At 36.1% G+C, this 20,379-nt stretch overlaps 1 protein-coding gene across 1 annotated transcript; it reads left to right on the top strand.

Annotated features, from left to right (window-relative positions):
• Window positions 1–9,065: 9,065 nt before the first annotated feature.
• LOC145075694 (uncharacterized) lies at window positions 9,066–18,871 on the top strand. Its single transcript, XM_079021839.1, has 7 exons — window positions 9,066–9,341; window positions 9,498–9,624; window positions 9,758–10,006; window positions 10,081–10,628; window positions 10,715–10,765; window positions 18,139–18,231; window positions 18,716–18,871. Exons 1-7 carry the CDS (start codon window positions 9,066–9,068, stop codon window positions 18,869–18,871), a joined length of 1,500 nt encoding a protein of 499 aa, XP_078877965.1.
• The last annotated feature ends 1,508 nt before the right edge of the window (window positions 18,872–20,379 follow it).

Here is a 20,379-nt window from a genome sequence, read left to right as displayed (position 1 = left end):
TGGATGAAGGATGTAAACATTGTTTTTCAGATCTGGACTATATATGTATTTTATGCTTTAAAAGTTATGTTGGATAAAACATGTAAGCTTTATTTTACAGATCTGGACCATGTATGTATTTTATATCTACAAAAATGTTGGGTAGAACATGGGTAGATAAAATAGTTGGTGTGTGGTGAAATAAAATGATGAGATACCCCAATGTTGACGTTGTTCCAGTCATCTAGCGGAGTATGGATGACGACCACAGACTTTTCTACGAAGTCCAGTGTTACGCTAGCAGGCTTGCAACCTGTAGTTGTTTGTGAACGAAGTATTCACCGGTGTACTCTATCCCCCCTGGTTGCCTTACGGACACTTATGGCTGAGGAATCCCCTTAGCAATAATAGTGTCCATCCCGATGAAATTCCTTTGGATAGATCCCTTATGATAGACGCTTTAGGGAAGTAAGGTGAGGATAACGGGAACGGGTAATTGGGTTAATGATTGTTGAAAATAATAAACTTATTTATTGTGGGTTGAAAACCCTATATGCTCACCAGGCTCCCCAGGCTAACCCACTCAGTTTCTTGTATTACAGGTAGTGGCAAAAACATAGTTGGATGACTTGACGAGTGATTATGGATTTGGGGCCAAATTATGTTTTGTGACCTAAGATGTTTATTTCTTTTTGGTTTATGCTTATGGTCTATATCGATGATTGACAGCCCAAGTTTTTTGTAATGTAATGAAAATACATTTCTTTAAGAATTGGTTTGATAAATTTATATCATATTTTGTTTTTGGAACAAATTCCGCAACACTTTTTTTTAAGTTACTCTGATTTTTATTAAAAAGCATAAACGAAATCGGTCTTTTATGGTCGTAAAAATAGGAATGTCACACTCGGAACATGGCGGCAATCTCTATCACTGACTTAGTAGTCTGGCAAAGGTCCTAGAATTCCCTCACCATCTGTTGAACCTCGATCACTAGTGCAAACTTAGCCTTGAACCTCATAACAAAGTCATCCCAAGTCATTACCTACATAGCCTCGCCTCTCAGAGAATGGCCAACATCCTCACACCAATCATGGGACCTATGTTTAAAAAGACAGGATGCAAGTATGACCTTCGCCTCATCGGTGTAAATTCTAGATCGGAAGGCATTCCCAATGTCCACCAACCACCATTTGCTAGCAATGGGCTCCTTTTTCCTAAAGAACTCAAAATCCCCACATGTACGAAACTCTCAAAAAGTCAAAGAGCATGCATCCACCATAGCCACCATCTCAGTATGGAATGCGCCCAGATGCTCATCCATCAACTCCATAATGCCCTCCTTGATTAAAGAAAAGATCATATGAGTCTATTCCAAAATGCTACAAGTAATCTCAGACGAAATAAAATCTTGTATCTGATCATCCATGCGTCTGGCTCCAGAGCCCGAACTTGATCCCTCACCAGGACCTGAATCACCTTGAGTTACCACCATACTGAAAATAAACAATGCAAACCTTCAGAAAACACATGAAGAACGCCATACTAAACGTTCACCTTTCCCACTAAACATCACAATTTACAAGCTAACATACTTCCTAGGTTCTCATAGGATTTCCTTCCCACCACTCTCCGATATCAGCTACAGAAGAAAACCCTACTAACGCCCACTAACTATCTCACAAATATAATTACATGCAACAGACACAAAATAATCCTTTGACTATAAGGTCTCATACTACAACGATTGGAATCAAACAAGAGCCATGCAATAGCGTTAAACCTGGCCTTCTAAAATTATCTAATTTATGTAACATGTAACCTGACATATTCGCTTGATAGTTAACTGGTGTCATTAGTGGTTCTTAAAACCTCAAAGCGAGAAATATTTGAGCCTCGAGTTCTAACTAGAGAACTACCTAACGGGCCAATCTAACATATCATTTGTAATCCATACTAGCATGTAGTTCTAGAGGCTCATAAAGTAAGCATACAAAGGCATCTCTCCTAATATACAATTCTGAGCAGATCATCTGCCCTAATCTAGCTTGTTATTCACATATTCGTATAATGAATTAAATAAACATGTACGGGTATTTTGAGAATACTTACTTGAGTTTGGTCGATTGCACACATTACACCCCTTCTTTTATAAAAACTTTTTGGATTTTCTTTCTTTTTACCAATTCCTCAGTTTGAGTGAGACACACCCGAGAGGGTGCCTGAATCCCTCAAACCAAGGCTCTAATACCAACTTGTAACATCCTCAAAAATACTAATATTTCTTGTTATTTTAATTCAACCAAAACCACCAATCATGCATTTTAAACCATCAAATTATAACAATGTAGAATAGTTATCAGAGTACAACACTAAAATCATAAAATACGAAACATTGGTAGATGTGATGCGATCATGCCAGGCCTTTCCCTGGAAGTACCTGAAAAACATTTAAACATAAACCATAAACACAAAGCTTAGTGAGTTCCTCAAAATAACACATACCAAACAAGCAATGGGCCCCACCCAATGAGTATAATGGGCCTCACCCTAACTCACATAGCGGGCCTTGTCCAATGAGTATAACGAGCCTCACCCAAACTTGCATAATGGGCCCCTATCCAATGATAATAATAGGCATCCCCCTAACTCGCATAACGGCCCCCACCCAACATATAAAACATGCAAGTATCACACAAATAACTAGCATTCTATAAACATAATCCAATGGCCCGACATTGGTGCCTTCAACCTATGAGTACAGCGAAAAGACTCACGTCAAAATGCAACTCTAAATTAATAGATCACAAAATCCCAAAACGATACAAAATGCCACCTAAAATATGCATGCAAGGAAGACCCTTAATCTACTTTTCTAACTAGACATTTGACCAAAATTTGCAAGTCAAAAGTCAACCTTCAAGGTCAACGGTAAAAGGTCATAGCCAGTAGTCAAACATATAGCTTTAGTGACTCACTACACCATGGCATCAAATCAAGACAAAACAATCGATCCAACCCTAGTCAGCATTGCATCGAGACCTGATGCCACATCATGGGTACTGAGTTCAAAACACCTTAACGAGTTAAGCTATTTCCTTCAGCCCCTAGAGCTCCAATGCTCACATCTGGTATGAAATATGGTCTAGAAGGATAAAGTTTCTGACCTTATCCCTCAAGACCACCCAAAAGGACAAAATCTCAAACCCTATGTTCAATAAGACAAAAATGGCAAGGACTCCACTATTAAACACGTAATTGAGAAGGTCTTTATACCAACTTCTCCAAAATGCTTTACAACCCCTAATGGTCCATAAAAATCCAAACTTTACGGACATGCATGGCCATGTCCTTCTTTAAACTAGGTCAAAAGGGGAAATTGTGAACCAAAATCCATGTATGTATCACATCTTACCACTAAAATCCAAATCTATAAGATATAACATTCAAGGGATGTAGAGAACCCATAAAGTTGCAATTTTATCTCTTCTAATCACTCAAACTACTCCAAAAGGACCAAAACATGCTTCAAAAACCTAGATCTATGAAGAAGAACACAAAAGGTTGAAGCTTGAGGACTTATAAAGAGTCCATAAGATGCACCCAAATGGAGGAAAGGATTGTTTGTCGAATCAAGATGTTAAATATTCTCCTTCTTCCTTCAAAACCACCATAAGACTAATAAAATGAGCAAAATAGCAACAAGGAGGATTAGGGTTACGGTTTCTGGGGTTTGAGAGTAATGGAGGTTAAGGACAAGAAACCTAAGCCTCCCACTTTCCTTTAAATACCCAGAAAGTTAGGGTTTCCATCTGCCATATGACATGCCATGGCAGCTTTAATGAAACACATGAATGAATCCAACATTTCCACGTCATGGTTCCTCCTCCACGTAGTGGCAACCAAAAAATGCCACAATTGAAAAGAAAATGTAAAATGGGTACCTCAAGATTTGGGTGTTACATAGTGTAACACCCGTTTACCAAAATGGATCGTTTTAGGGCATTAAGGAGTTAAAACATGGTTTTTGGAAAACACCAGGTGTCACGACATGACCAATGGAAGGTCACGACGTGACGAGTTAATTGTAAAACACGTATCCGGGAAGGTTTGTCACAGTGTGAAAAGAAATTGGTCACATCATGATAGCGGTTGCAACCCAAGCCGAAAAATTTTAGGGGTTGTTCCATATTTAAATCCCTTAACTCTTGGCCTAGGGTATCCTCTTTAGTCTCTATCCCCTTCAAACAAACCTAGCCTTCATTAATGAATCATTGAGCTTTTAGTGGTGTTTTAGTGACTTGAAGGAGAAGAGATCATCCTTAGTGCTTAGTTCCAACTTGAAAGCCTCATTTTCATCTTCTAGCAACTTCTTTGAACCCTTGTGATTATTCAAGCTTCAAGCCTTATGATTCCTTGTTGCTAGATATAGACTTTTATGTATTATTATCCATTTTAGGTTAGTTAGAGTGTTTGGATTCCATAAAGTTGGCAACTTTATGGTTCCTTAGAGTCCCTTTGTGGTTATTTGTGCTAGATTTGTAGTTTGGTGGAGTTTGAACTCATTCTTGATGGTGTTGACCTCCTTTTTCTTCACAAGTGACCTAATTTGAGCTCAAGACTTGCATTAGGCATGCAACACTTTAAAGCATCAATTTTTATGGTTTATGGGGGTGTAAGGAAGCTTTCTGGTGGTGTTAAGTGTTTGGCTTAATGGATTAAGGGCTTAATCCATTAAGCTGCCCAATAGCCAGTTCTCACGAAATGACGAGGTGTCTGTCACGTCGTGATGATTGAAGACCTCGCGAGTATTTCAAAAAGTGAGCATGTCGCAGTACTTCTTGGGTTTATGATTCAGGTGAATTTTCCTCACTATTCTCGTGGGTCAAAGGCACCAATGCCGACCCCATAGATTGTGAATTTTCATCTTCTAGCAACTTCTTTGAACCCTTGTGATTATTCAAGCTTCAAGCCTTATGATTCCTTGTTGCTAGATATAGACTTTTATGTATTATTATCCATTTTAGGTTAGTTAGAGTGTTTGGATTCCATAAAGTTGGCAACTTTATGGTTCCTTAGAGTCCCTTTGTGGTTATTTGTGCTAGATTTGTAGTTTGGTGGAGTTTGAACTCATTCTTGATGGTGTTGACCTCCTTTTTCTTCACAAGTGACCTAATTTGAGCTCAAGACTTGCATTAGGCATGCAACACTTTAAAGCATCAATTTTTATGGTTTATGGGGGTGTAAGGAAGCTTTCTGGTGGTGTTAAGTGTTTGGCTTAATGGATTAAGGGCTTAATCCATTAAGCTGCCTAATAGCCAGTTCTCACGAAATGACGAGGTGTCTGTCACGTCGTGATGATTGAAGACCTCGCGAGTATTTCAAAAAGTGAGCATGTCGCGGTACTTCTTGGGTTTATGATTTAGGTGAATTTTCCTCACTATTCTCGTGGGTCAAAGGCACCAATGCCGACCCAATAGATTGTGATATGTATCCTTGTGTATAAGATATTGTTATGTTTTAGTGATCTATTAGAAATATAGCCATGTTTGTTAGGATATAGGAATAGTGGTATGTTGGTTAGATTACTTGTAGGCTGGTTATTGCCTAGTAGAGTTCCCTAGGGCTGTATGTAGCTATGTAGGATAAACTGAGAGCTCATGACCTAGGATTTCTTGCTCGCTCATCGTTTGGTTGTAAATCTAGAGTAGGAACCAATGTCGGCCCACTAGATTGCGATATGTATCCTTATGTATAGGATGTTGTTATCCTGTAGTGATCTGTTAGAAATATATCCCTGTTTTTTAAGATATAAGAGTAGTGGGATGCTGGTTAGATTACCCATAGGCTGGTTATCGCATAGTAGAGTGCCCTAGGGGATGTATGTAGTCATGTAGGATAACATGAGAACTCTTGATCTAGGCTTTCTTACCTTCTCCTCGTTTGGTTGTGGCTCTAGAGTAGGATCATCTTTTTAGATGTGTATCTCACCTCTGGTTATATATAGTTATACATTCAATGGAGATTTGTCGGTAGTGGCCTAGTGTGCTGGGAGAGGCCTAACATGTGGTAGTGAGTTATTAGATAGGTATATTCGTGTAGATAGTTACATGTGCTTATATGTTTACTTGATTACTTTTTTGATATACATATGTCAGCGTATTGTATCGGGTTAGGTTGAGGTGGTCCTGCATAATGTTGTAGGCCAAGATACCAGGTGCGGGTCGGCTGTAAGTCATAGGCATAGAAGAGGAACCAGTCATTGATTGAGGTTCAGATATGCGGTTGGGTTGAGGGGATAGGCCAACATACGCAAAGGCAATCTAGTCATTGTGGTTGTAGGCCCAGGGGCAATCCAATCTTTGTGACTGTGGTCCCGATGTGCATGAATTATATGTGTTTTTTTGGTGTGTGGTATTTTAAGGGGAACTCACTAAGCTTCATGATTACCCAGTTACTTATGTTTTCAAGTACCATTGGTGATCATAAGAAGACAAAGAAATGACTGTACACATTCATCAGTAGCAATGGAGATTCTACGTTTACTATATTACTATGATTTTTAAACAATGTACTTGGAACAAATGGTTTTCTTAACGTGGATTCTATATATGTGATGTTTTACCTTAATTAAAAATGAAATTTTTTGCTATGAAACTAGGATCAACATATTAAGTGCTTAATGAGATTATTAAGTTGCCAGATCCACCACGACATGGTCATGGGCTGACCACGACGCAATAGTCTACAAAGTTGCCTCAGTTTGGTTTGGACTGGACCACAACAAAGTTTATAGTGTGCCACATCACAATGGACCATTGATCATTGGCCATTGAATTTTTGACCAGTTTGATTTTTGGTGACATGTTAGTGAAAGTGTATCTCAGTAAGAGAAAAATAGTCTTTTACCCCCAAAATAAAGACTAAGAGAAGATAGGCTCGTTTTGTGGAGAAAATTAAGTTATGTGCCTGAATTATTAAATTGGGATCATTATTTGTGTAGTGGTTTGAGTGAGTATCGTTGCTACTCAGCTTAGTATGTGGATTACCTTATCGGCCACTTAGGTGAGTTGTCGTGAACTTACTTACTATATATTATATTATATGCCAGTTAGACTAGAGATATACCTCTTCAAGGGAATCTAGTAGAATCAGGAACATGGCAGGCCTCTCTGAGGGAAATGGTCAACCATGATATACCGATCAGAGTGAAGTGGTCAATGCCAGGTCAACTAGAGATAGACCACTCGTAGGGGATCTAGTGATCGTGGTTAGTTATGTTAGCGTGTTAATTAAAGAAAAAATTTCACGATTGGTCCCTGTGGTTTACACAATATCACACTTTGAGGACTTTCTAGCAAAAAGTCACACGAATGGTCCTTAAGGTTTCATTTAATTGCGTGATTGGTCCTTGACCCTAACCCCGTCATTTTTGAACCGTTAGTGAAGGGGTAAATTTGTCTTTTCATCTTGCAGTCACTCTAATAATCGATCATTATGCACATAATATACGCATGAACTCTGTAATTAAGTACAAAGATCATCTTCCCCAGCTACCCATTACCCTTTCACATTCATCTTCGTCTTCTCTAACAGAACACAAGGCAGAGGATCATCTGTCGATTGAAAACGATAATGGTGTTAACGTTATGGTCACTTCGTTCCAAACACACTAAAGCATCAAATTATGATTTGGAAAGGATATACCGTAAGTGACTTACTAAAGTGACTTACTAAAGTGATCTTTGATTTTCACTCTGAAAATCCATCATGGTGGGATATTCACAAAAAGCCCTGGGAGAAGGTACGTAGATGGAACAATAGACTATGTTGACTTCGTAGATATTGACGTTTTCTCTGTGCATGAGTTGGATACAATGGTTCGAGAAATAGGGTACGTAGAAGGGCAAACTTTGTATTATCATTTTCTTATTCCAGAAGTAGAGTTGGACTTTGGTCTGTTACCTCTAGGAAATGATGGGGATGTGCATGTATTGTCAAATTATGTGGAAAAAATAACCTTTTAAGTATCTACATAGAGCATGGGCATACAAGGGTTAACAATTATTTTTTGTCCCCCACCAAGGTTATTATTGAGGAGTTGGTTACTGATGTATCCCCTGAACTAGATAGGAACCAAAAGAAGGGAAAAGTTGTTGGATCTTCTAGGAAAAAATTAGACTACTCCCAGTCCATTGTGCCATATGGAACATTTGATGGACCTTCACAAGTGATACAGGATAGTGAGCCAGTTATGGATGATGAGCCAGTTATGGATGATGAGCCAGTTATGATTGATGAGCCAGTTTTGAATGATGAACCAGTTATGAATGATGAACCAGTTTTGAATGATGAACCAGTTATGAATGATGTACCTGTTATGATTGATGTGCCAATCATAGATGACCAATATGAGGAGCCAGTTATGAATAATGATCCAGTTGTAGATGATGAATATGATTGTGAGGATAGTGCAGATGAAAGTGATTTTGATAGTCAGCATGATGCAAAAAAAAAAACAGTGTTTGATGAGGAAAATTTGATAGATGATGTGGAGGTGAACATGATCAACTTCTGTAGTGTACTTGATGAAGACATTGACTTGGGCCAGCTTGATCCGACAAACAATAATATTGAGGAACATGAAGACATTGAAGATGAACATTTAGAAGTCTTAGACAATGATGTCTTTGAGTCATTTGCTAGTGAAAAAGAGCCTAGGAAGAATTTGTTAAGGTCCATTCTAAAACCAGTTGCTTGTTCATCTGGTGAGGTTCACACTAAAGCTTTTAAGATTGGTCAGACGTTCAAGGAAAAGGAAAAAAATAAGAGAAGTTATTGCCAACTACTCTGTAAAAGAAAGGAGGGATCTACATTATGTAAAGAATGACAAGACAAGACTTAGGGTAAAGTGTAGGGGTATTGTTCCTGAATTGACTGGTGACAGTAATAAAGGTAGGGGTAATTTAGTACTTTCCAAGAAAACAACTTGTCCATGGGTTCTTTTTATATCTAGGGCAGATGAGAAACAAGTTTGGACTATCAAAACATACGAAGATTCTCATTCTTGTTTGCAAACAAGGACAATGAGGGCTTGTTCATCTAAGTTTCTAGCTAACAACATATTGCATCAAGTTGAAAGTAACCCCAAGATCCCTACACGTGCTTTACTAGAGGACTTAGTACAGAGGTATTCACTTTCAATATCAAATATGAAAGTATTCCGGGCCAAAGCTATGGCAAAACAATATGTTTATGGTGATTATGAAAAGCAGTATGGTGTTTTGAGAGAATATGCCATGGAATTGAAGTCAAAGAATCAAGGAACAACTGTGAAGATAGATGTCGAAATTGAACCCAATGTGTGTTCTGAAACAAGGATCTTCAAACGGATATATATATATATATATATATATATATATATATATATATATATATATATATGCTTAGGTCCATTGAAGGAGGGATTTAAAAAAGGTTTGAGGGATTTTCTTGGATTTGATGGTACGTTTTTGAAGGGTCTCTTTCCAGGACAAATTCTTACTGCAGTTGGGCTTAATTCAAACAATGGCATTTACCCAGTTGCATATGCCATTGTAGAGACTGAAAATATTAACTCTTGGACATGGTTTTTGGAACACCTGGGTGATGACTTAGATTTGAATTCTTCATCTAACTTCACTTTCATTTCAGATCGGCAAAAGGTACCCTCTAACTTTTTATTCACTTTTACTTTTTTTTATTTCATTTACTAACTTATTTTAATTATATTCACAAGGAATCTTGGCTGCAATAGAGAAGTTATTTCCATCAGCTGAGCAAAGGTTCTGTTTAAGACATGTGTATGACAACATGAAATTGAAACACAAAGGAGATGAATTGAGGGAAGCAGTATGGTGTTGTGGAAAAGTATACAACATACCAAAATTTAATAGGGCTATGGAGAAATTGAAAAAGCTTAACCCAGAAGCACATGAGTGGTTAAGTAAAATTCCTGCAAAACACTGGGCAAGATCCCATTTCTCTGGTAAGTATCATACTCTTTTCACTAACATATTTCATAACTGATTTCAGTAATTAATTGTTTGGTTTTATATATAGGAAGGGCATTGACTGATAGTTTGACAAATAACTTGTGTGAGGTACTTAACTCCAAGTTAGATGAGGCAAGGGACAAGCCTATAATCACTTGTTTGGAATATATTAGAAAATACCTCACAAAGAGAATAGTAAGTGTTCATAAGGTGCTAGACAAATGCAAAGGTTCTCTAAGTACAACTGCAACAACAATCTTAGAAAACAATAAGACAGAGGCAAGTAAGATGAGGGTCCTATTTAATGGAGCTGATAAATATCAAGTGACTGGTCTATGGATGGAGCAGTATGTTGTGAATTTGAAAGAGAGGAGTTGCACTTGCAGGAAATGGGACATTACAGGTATTCCATGCCAGCATGCTATTGCTGCAATGTATGATAAGATGCAGAATGGGTCAGAATGTGGAGATCCTGAGGCTTGGGTGAGCAAATGTTACTGGCTCAGTACATGGAATGCTATGTACCAACACACAATTGACCCAATAAATGGAAGGAGCATGTGGCCTAGATCTGATTGTCCAACAACCCTTCTCCCACCCAAACATCACAAACAGGTTTGTTGTCATGCATGTTTTGTATAATTTAACTTGAAACTATTTAATAAACTTGTTAATATGTAACCATATGAATTTGTTTATAGGTTGGTAGGCCAAAGAAAAAAAGGAAGAGGCAGTTGATGAGCCAACTCAAAGTACCAAGTTAAGTAGGAAACACTTGATAGTCACTTGTAGCAAATGCCACAACAAAGGTCACAATGCTAGGACTTGCAAGGGGCAGGGAGGTCCTAGTGAAGCTGGAAAGGGGGTGGACAGAAGAAGGGAAAACATGTTGTAGCTTAGTTTGTATTTCTAAGTAATCTTTTGCTATTATGTCTAATTAAAGTTAGAACATGTTTACTAAGTTTGGTTATGGTATGTCAGTCAAAACAACTACTTTTGATAGGTCTTTTGGGTATTCTATGTTTGCAACATTATATTACACTTACATGCATTATGGTTAATGGTAATGCTACTTTGGTAATTAGTTTTTTGGCTATGTTACTACACTTTAATAATCAACATTATACTTACATGCAATCAAATTGACAATTTCCTTCCTTGCTAATATAATATCCATCACATTAAAACAAAACATCAAACTTACATTACATATTATATCTGTTACATTTTCTTGTCCCAACATTACATACAATCATAGGGAAAATCCTTCAAAAGCTATGACAAAAATGGGACCAAAACACAGATTCCAAGTTATAGATTCCCGCCCCCCCCCCCCCCCCCCCCCCCGCCCCCCAAATGCTTCTTGATTTTTTACTTGAAAAGGTAACACACCATGAAAAACAACCAACTCAGACAAAGTAACCATTTCACCATCATCAATCTTGCTTCGAGATTGTTTCTTCCACGCAACAACCCCAGAATCACAACAGTTGACCTAGGGCACATGGGAGGGTCAAACCATCCAAAAAAGCTGCATGTTCCTCCTAACCTTGAGCATGTCCAGAATCAACGACTTGGGTTCAAGTCAGTCCACGATGTCACCAAAATCGTCGGCCTTCCACAGTGGCAAATCACCATCTTCTTCAATTTTGGAATAAAATGTGAATAGGGAGGGAAGAACAGAGGCAAGGAACGAGAAGTAGAAGGATACAAAGGCGAACCTTAAATTATATACTCTGATGCACAACAAGATGAAAAGACAAATTTACCCCTTCATTAACGGTTCAAAATTGACGGGGTTAGGGTCAAGGACCAATCGTGAAATTAAATGAAACCTTAAGGACCATTCGCGTGACTTTTTGCTAGAAAGTCCTCAAAGTGCGATATTGTGTAAACCAAAGGGACCAATCGTGAAATTTTTTCTTAATTCAATTTATGTTTCAACTAATGGGTTTATATGTTTCAGTTGTGTGTTTATATGTTTAATTACATATTTATGTGTAAGTCTTAGAATGCATATCATTTATATAGTGATTAAATATTGTAATTACTCACTAAGCTTTAGGCTTAAAACTGCTACTACATGTTTTAGTTGCATGTCTAATGGTCTGAATGGCAAAGAGCTAGCTTGATTAAGATATTTAGACATTCGCGGGGGCATGACATCTATTTGTGTTATCTATCGTGTTTTCATTTTAAACCAAGATTTAGCTTCCATGTTTTATTATAGATGTTGATGAGACTACATTGTTGTTTTATGAATGAAATCCTTTTTAGTAATTTCACACTCTGATTTTCAAAAAAATTATAGTTAGACTTTTGGGATGTTACAAGTTGGTATCATAGCAATGATTTAAGAGAATTAAACATACTTCGTGGTGTGTTTAGACTCAAATTACTGTGGATTTCCATAAAAAAAATTTCTTTTTGTAAGTAAACTAAGTAAAAGGGGCCAGTTTTGAAAATATAAATGAAAGAAAGCGTCACATGCCTTGGAGAAGAGAATACAGATTGTCCAATCAACAAAGCTCCACGGTTAGTCGACATTTGTAAGTGACATGATGTATAACTATTTGTGTGATGAAACTGACTTACATGATGATTATATTCAATCAATATGTATTCATATGACAGGAGATGTTTAGTTCCACCTAGGGAGCTTGTAGTTGGCATGCCATGATATTTCATGCTAGTAGATAGACTAAGGAGAATATCATGATAACATGGTAGAATTACTTGTTAGATTAGTTGCTTGACTAATGATTTGCTTGAAATCTATATCGGTATTAGTTAATTATTAAATTAATGCATTAGTATTGCATGGCCATAGAATTAGGTAGTCTTAGATTGCTTGGTTCTTCCTTATTGCACAACTATTGTTTGAGTCTAACCGTTGTAGTGCAGGATCTCTTAGTCGAATGATTGCTTGATTCTAGATACATGTAGTTAGTATTTGTAAGATAGTTAATTGATATTGATAGAAGTTTCTTCACAATAGGATAGCAGGACAAGGTGGAATATATTGTTAGAAGAATCCTAGAAAAAATGTCTACGAAGATTAGTGGTGTGTGCTCGTCTGAGCACGTGTATAGATGATTAGAACATTAAGAATTGGTAGTAAGTAGTGACTTGGGAACCTTGATACAGTTCTTGGGATGAGTACGGATAGGTTTTGAATGTAGTAAAATCTCATACTACCAAAAGAACAGATTACATACAGGGATCATGAAGGGTCGAATAGGTTACTAACGACCTGGTAGATAGTAGATAATATGGTATGGTACTATGATTGATTTATAGTATGTTTATCTCTCTATCGAGCGTATGGTTATGATGGTCTAGATGAGAATGATTCTAGTTTAGACCTAAGTGGCCCTGTTGGCTTGGGTCTAAGTATTGCATGCATGCACAAGTCATTCGAGTATGAGGTCATGTGGACCTAGTTAGGGATGATCAACCAAGAACATGTATTTTCATTTGGTATGACTGAGTAATATTTTTCCAATCTCCTGGATGTAAGGGAGAGTAGATCACACACTTATCAGTCACTAGATAGAAGCAATAGAATATTCGATATTAGATTGTTCTGTCAGTTCGGTGGCTAGGGTAGAGACTAGGTCACGAGCCAAATCCTCGACCCAGTTTTGCGGAGAGCGAATGTCCCCGATGCAGGTCAGGTATATGATTCCAGGGTCCATACTGGAAGTCCAAGATAGGAAGAGAGAGTTGGTGCATGGTTAGGCTCTACTAGAAGCTAAGAGATTCAAGACGGTTGATGCTTATCAGTAAATCAGAGAAGTCGTGGTTATTGCATCAGGTATGGAAGAAGCACATATGGATTTTCTTGCTTACATTTCAAGGTGGTCCAAATTTTGTTAGGAGGATACTTAAACCAAGGTTGTAACTAAGGTGAGAAAGGAGAATAATTATCTTTTCAATCAACTGAGTCAGGTTAAGGATGTTTGTCCCTGATTAGATGTAAAAGGATGGTTTGGATCCAAAAACTCTTTAGGGGTGGCTGGTGTATTTGGTTATGTTATGATGGTCTGATGTATTATGTGGATGTTCGTATTGGACGATGTAATTTGATCAATTTGGATTTTTTTGTAGTTTGCCGACTCATGAGTGAGTCGTACAATCAGATTGCTTATCGTTTGGCAAAAGTTTCACGATTGCTTTGGAACATCCGTGATTTATTTTCAGTTGTTAGAGGACCTTTTTGAATTAAATTACATAGGCTTAGAATTTTGGCTTAGCTCTACAGCCTGTTCTCATCTGATAGGGTTCGAGGGCGAAGCTAATTATTCAAAGGACTATATGATTCTATTTTTGGCATAGTCTTTAAGAATAAAAAAAAATTGAAAGAATTAGATGAGCTGATTCGGGGATCTGATTTTATAGGTGACAATCGGTGGTAGTTCGAACCCTAAGTGGGGTAGAATTGGGTGTTCGGGTTAGTGATTTAAAGGACACTCTGACTTGTGGTTTCAGCTTCATGGGTCAAGAGTGCTCATGATTATAAGTTTTAGCATTCTATTTATCAAGGTTTTAGATTTCTATCCTAACGTCAGAAGGAATGTAGGAATTAATTACATCATGGGTACAACTCGGGTAGCTAAGTGGATTGTTGTCTTTAGTGATGCGTTAGTTATCCTTACGGGATAGGAGCTGCTAAACAAGGATCTCACTTTGTCAAGTAGTTCCCATTACGAGCACTAAGTTTCTTCATATGGAAGCAGATGGACCGCTCAGGTGGAGTGCTGAAGTTAGTATGTAAAAGGCATAGGGTACTCGTCTTTGCACATGGATCAGAATAGGAGTGCCATGTATTTTATCAAGGAAGCAGTTGGATCACCCAGGTTGTATATTAGAATTATGGAAATTAGTTAGCTCACAACAAGGGTCGGTTATGTACTACAAAGAATTGGCAATCACGAATCATTTTAAAAATTAGGTATGTATGCTTTCTTCATTCTATAATGTAATCATCTATCGTCGCAAGTGTAGAAGTAACTAATTGTAATAGTATTATCCTCTTTGAGTGTAGAGATAAAGTGATACAGTTGGAATTCGTTAATGCTCCATAAATATGTTTGAGGATTATGGATTGAGATTGTTCGACTCATATTGGAGTGGTTTGTTTTAGTGATTATCGCAGACTTATACCTTTTTGGCATGCGGTAATAGAAGTTCATTTAACAAGAGCAACATTTCTTCGATTCTTCAGGTGTGACCTTATGTTGCATAAAGTTCGTTCATGGGATGACATGTCCATATTGTGAAAAAGGTTAGTTGGTTTGACTCGGGTCGAGGATTGTATGGATAGTCTCATTGTCTGTTGTTGTATGATGAAGTATTGGGGATTCAAGACATCGTCCGAACACATGAGGAAGATTATTCAATATTTCAAGGTTTGAGTTATATTCAGGATATAAAGTGGTCTTGTGATTGAAACAGTGTAGTTACAATTAATATAAGACTATAGTTAGACCACATCAATCTCATGAATAAGAATGGATGCATGTTAGCAGATATAGGTGGGACCACGGTTGGTCCTTAGTTTTTTCCAGATAACGGGATAAGTTCGTTAGTCAACAAGTGTCAGGACGAAAAAATGGTAGATGTTGTTTGGGGGTAAATCAGGGAGGTCAGAAGGTTTTTGTTTTAAAACTATAAGGATATCATAGAATGGGTCTCCTCTTGTTTGTCCAGATAAAAAAGGTTTAATCTTCGCGACGCTAAAGTGACATTATTTGTCTGAGTGAAATGAAACTTGCTAACTATGTGGGGGATTGATGGAAAATTATAGTATGTAATTTGCAAGTTGGCAAGTTCCCATGTATCCCACATTTATGGGTTTATAAGGCTTTTCTCTCGATAGGCCATTAAAGGCTTTAAGTGAATCATAAGATGAGTCAATCCCACACACGTGCGCCTAGCCTAGTTGTTGAAGTGAGTGCGTGAAATGGCACTATTTAGGCGCACGATGCATCATTCGGGTCATGTTGGTTGGACCAACCCGATCAATATTGTCCAGATGTTGACTTCATGGATAAAGTTGTGGAACTTTCTAGAAGCCTCCAAAATTGAGTGGCTTGGAGAGCATGCAGCTGGAGATAATGATCGACTTGACATGATACGTGGTGAGCCGTGATATGGCCCTCATCATCATAGAACCATATTTTTTGCAACTGCAAAATCCAAGTTTCTTTTGTTGCACGCACCAAAATTTGAGAGTTGCTATCTCTGTCTCTCTACCATCTAGAACTTTTGCAACGGCAAAATCCAAGTTTCTTTTGTTTTCACTTTGTGTTTATCTCTCATTCCATAGTTTTTGGAATGAAGGGTATTATGCATCAAATCATAAGTATTCACGTTGAAGCTTACAACCTTATAGAGACATAAAAACCTTTAAGGATATGAACTTCTTTCATGCAATATTTTACCAATCAAATATCAATAACTTTAGGTTGGTTTTAATTTGTCGTTCTGTTATTTTAATTTGTCTGATAACGGAAAAGTCTTTTTTCTTCCTTTCGTATAATCAGATCGCAAAAGATCGATATGATTTTTAGATGAAACTTAATAACTATAATAATAATAAGGTATAATTACTAAGTTAGCCATTTGTACTAATTACTTTTTAGTTTTTAGCCAAAATTAAGCCATTAGTCGGAAATAGCCCTAAAAACCGTAGCCCTCTAAGATCGTCTGCTGTTTCACTTATATGCCTACGTGTTAGCTATATTTTTTTTTCATTTTGCTAAACAAAAACGTAAGCCATTTTATGATGTACGAAATCCTCTCAAAACTATACGATTTCTTGACAAACCAACGGTTTTGGTAATTTTTTTAGTTTTTTTTAACAAAAATCACAACAATGCATTATATATGAAGTTTTATACAAGTTGCAAACAAACAAAAATAAACAAATAAACAAACACATTTTTTATGAATACCGTAGGTGCAAACGAAACCTACAGTTTACATATTCAATGCATGTTTTGTGTATTGAAGGCTTGTACACCGTGAGTTTCATAGGAACCTACGTTTTAATTTTAATTTAATTTAATATTTTCTTTTTTTGCTTTTTCTACAAAATAAATAAATAAATAAAACCCTTATACTACCAACCCTTATTATTTTTTGAAGGCACTATTGAGAGAGAATTCTAGACTTGAATCACAAGAAATGAGAAAAATGAATTTTATAATTTTATAAATTCTGGGCCAATGGGAGCCGACCCACCAAACCGTAGATAGCCCACTAAAAGCATAGTCAAATAGGATTTGACCGCACGATGATCGTAGGTAATTCCGAAGTCTACAGTTTTGGGGCTATTTTCGGCTAATGATTAATTATTGATAAAAGTTGAAAAGTAATTAGTAAAAATGGCTAGTTTAGTAATTATCTTTAATAATAATTGAATTTATTGTTTGCGAGTAATCCATATATAATTTTATGGTTGATATTCCACACTTGTGGTGACGACATATTCGCCGCAAGCACCTGTGGCAACCGCGCATGTCCTCTCCATAGCTTCTTATTCTTGTAGTGTAGATGGAACGTTTTAGATTTCAGTTTATTATATAAAAAGAAATGATAAAATTCTATGAAAATTGCAATTATTACGTTAAATAAGGAATTCCAAACACCCTTAACACTCGCAATCGTTATAAGGCGGTGAAGCTTTCAGTCTATCGCTGCCATACACTCTATGCCTCGTCTCCTTTGCTCATGTTTTAGACAACTCAAGCCATCGTTGCCTTACACTGTCACCAATAAGCTCAATATTTAGGGACTTTTGGCTGGTGGTGGGGTGGTTTATTGAATCATATGGATGCTATTTTTTTTGTTTCTTTTGCTCTTTTTTCTTTTCTCTGATTTTGCCTCTTCAAATGCGTTGATACTTTTAGGTAGTGATAACTGAAACTAAATTATTTTCTAGGATGAATGTTGGATAAAAGTATGTAAGTGAAACTTAAATAATAATCTTTAATCACCAAGGTGCATGTAAGGAAGAAAACAGGAAGAATAAAAGAGAAACAGTGACAAACCTTTTATGGGAAAAATTTCTTGTTCACCAAGCTTTATTAAGAATTGGATGTTTGTTGAATGATTTCAGGAAGTTAAAGACTTAAAGAGAAAGAAGGAAGATGTTGAACAAGACCAGAAGCTATTCAAGCAACACAATGCATGGCGCGCGTTTTTTTTCGATGTATATGAAATTTTTAGCTAGGCAAGTTCTCTTTTCGTACTTCGTAATAAATTGCATTATATTTACCGTATATCATAAACGTCGATCCTAAACACAATATCCCTATAAAACAAAGACTATTGTTAAGATTGATTTGTGTACTATATGAAGCTCTTTATTTTCTTTATTGCTCTTGTAATCAATCTCATTGTTTTGTTTGCATATCAAATTCTCTTTTTCTGTTCATGGTTTTCTTTTCTTTATTTCTTCATTTTAGATGAATACCTTAAAAGAAATATGTTTGTTCTTTCCTACGTACTGCTGATCCTAATTAATGTTTATGTCTTTGTTACTCAGTTCTTGTTGCCGAAGTTATGTTTCTTATCTGTTCTCCTTTGTTTAATATAGATTTGAATATCACCTGTCTAACTTACTGTATGATTTAGGGATACGTTTACCAATTAATGTTTTTTTTACCATGACATTAATATTTCCTAATATACAGTTTATCGGTTTGATCTATGGAAAAACTTCTAATCTTCTTAATCTTGTTGGGTTTAGTTTCTGGAGTTGGCTGGAAATGCCAATAGCTAGGGACAAGAGTAAAACAGAAATTCAAGAAAAGTATTGTTGGTCATTAAGAAGGATGAAGAGCTCCTGATATATAAATGGCTAGAGGTGCAACATAGAACATTTGGTCAATATTTAGCATATTGATGTTTGTCGATTTCTAATGATTGAAACCATTTGTTTCTTTTATATATATATATATATATATATATATATATATATATATATATATATATATATATATATATATATATATATATATATATATATATATATATATATATATATATATATATATATATATGCTGAAGGATTCCATCCTTTCACAAAAAGCCAGAGGAAATGTAATTAACTTACAGTAACGGATAGCAGCAAGCTGGCCCTAATAACTTTGTATTGTATTAAATCAATGGTGATATGTGGGATGGATAATGCATGAGTTGGGAGCCTCATGGAACCCGGTGTTTTAAATGGGAACTAGACTTTATTTCCCTCATAGGACCCGGTTACTTAAATTGGGCTCTATCTATTGCAATGACAAGCTTACCTAACCGGGCTTTATTTACCTATACGACTCCGCTGGATAGGATCGGGTTTTATGACACATTTTATACCAAATAAAAATCTACTATTTCACATTCGACAGAGCTAGCATAACCTTCTATAACCAAGTAAAAAACGTCATCCAATTAATATGTCAATACAAATACATCGATACCAATCATAGAGAAAGATAAATGTGATACACAACAAACGGTCTGCCTGTATCACGTCTCGCGGACAAAATCTATTAGTTGAATTGGCAAGGACAGTCTATGAGACAACTCTTCGGAAATAAGCACCTTGTATTTGCATGAAAAAAAAAAAAAAAAAAAAAAAAAAAAAAAAAAAAAAAAAAAAACCGAAAAGTCAAACACAAAGAGGAGTAAAACATGTATGCAATACAGAGGAAAATAAATATATTCGATTTGTCGAATTAAATGCCAATCCTCTTATTAAATTCGACAATGCCAACTCCTACTACCCTCTATTAATGCTCCACCTATTCACACACTATGTATTTGTAGGAAGGCGTGCGTGCCAAACTCCAAGAAGAAACGAGATCGTATGGCAGTAGCCAGACTAAAAGCAGAAATCTTGTGACTGAACATGTGCATGGGGTGGGTTGGGGTAATGCTTAGGTGTGGTAGGGTCAGAAAACAACATATCAGGAACATTTTCTTACAAATTCTATATATATATATATATATATATATATATATATATATATATATATATATATATATATATATATATATATATATATATATATATATATATATATATATATATATATATATATATATATATATATATATATATATATATATATTACACCATATTAATTTTGTAAAACCGTGAGACACAATCTAAAAAATATTTTAAAATGCAAAATAAAAGGAAAAATCCGAAAAATCTTTTTTCAATTATTATTTTCGTCATTTTCTTTACCTAAAAAAAATAAATAAATAACATTAAAAAATTATAGTTTTTTTTTTTATGAAAAATACGTGAAATATTTTAATAGAATATTACAATATAAATATTCCAATGTGATTT

The sequence above is a fragment of the Lactuca serriola genome, chromosome 9 (assembly GCF_051521515.1).
Source record: "Lactuca serriola cultivar US96UC23 chromosome 9, Lser_US96UC23_V15, whole genome shotgun sequence".
Lineage (NCBI taxonomy): Eukaryota > Viridiplantae > Streptophyta > Magnoliopsida > Asterales > Asteraceae > Lactuca > Lactuca serriola.
This window is presented reverse-complemented; position numbering and strand designations above follow the sequence as displayed.

Coding starts and splice junctions, on each gene's coding strand:
- LOC145075694 (XM_079021839.1), top strand. CDS start 9,066: ATGAGGGCTTGTTCATCTAAGTTTCTAGCTAACAACATATTGCATCAA. Junction 10,629..10,714: donor CACCCAAACATCACAAACAG/GTTTGTTGTCAT, acceptor ATTTGTTTATAG/GTTGGTAGGCCAAAGAAAAA. Junction 10,766..18,138: donor AGTTGATGAGCCAACTCAAA/GTACCAAGTTAA, acceptor GAATGATTTCAG/GAAGTTAAAGACTTAAAGAG.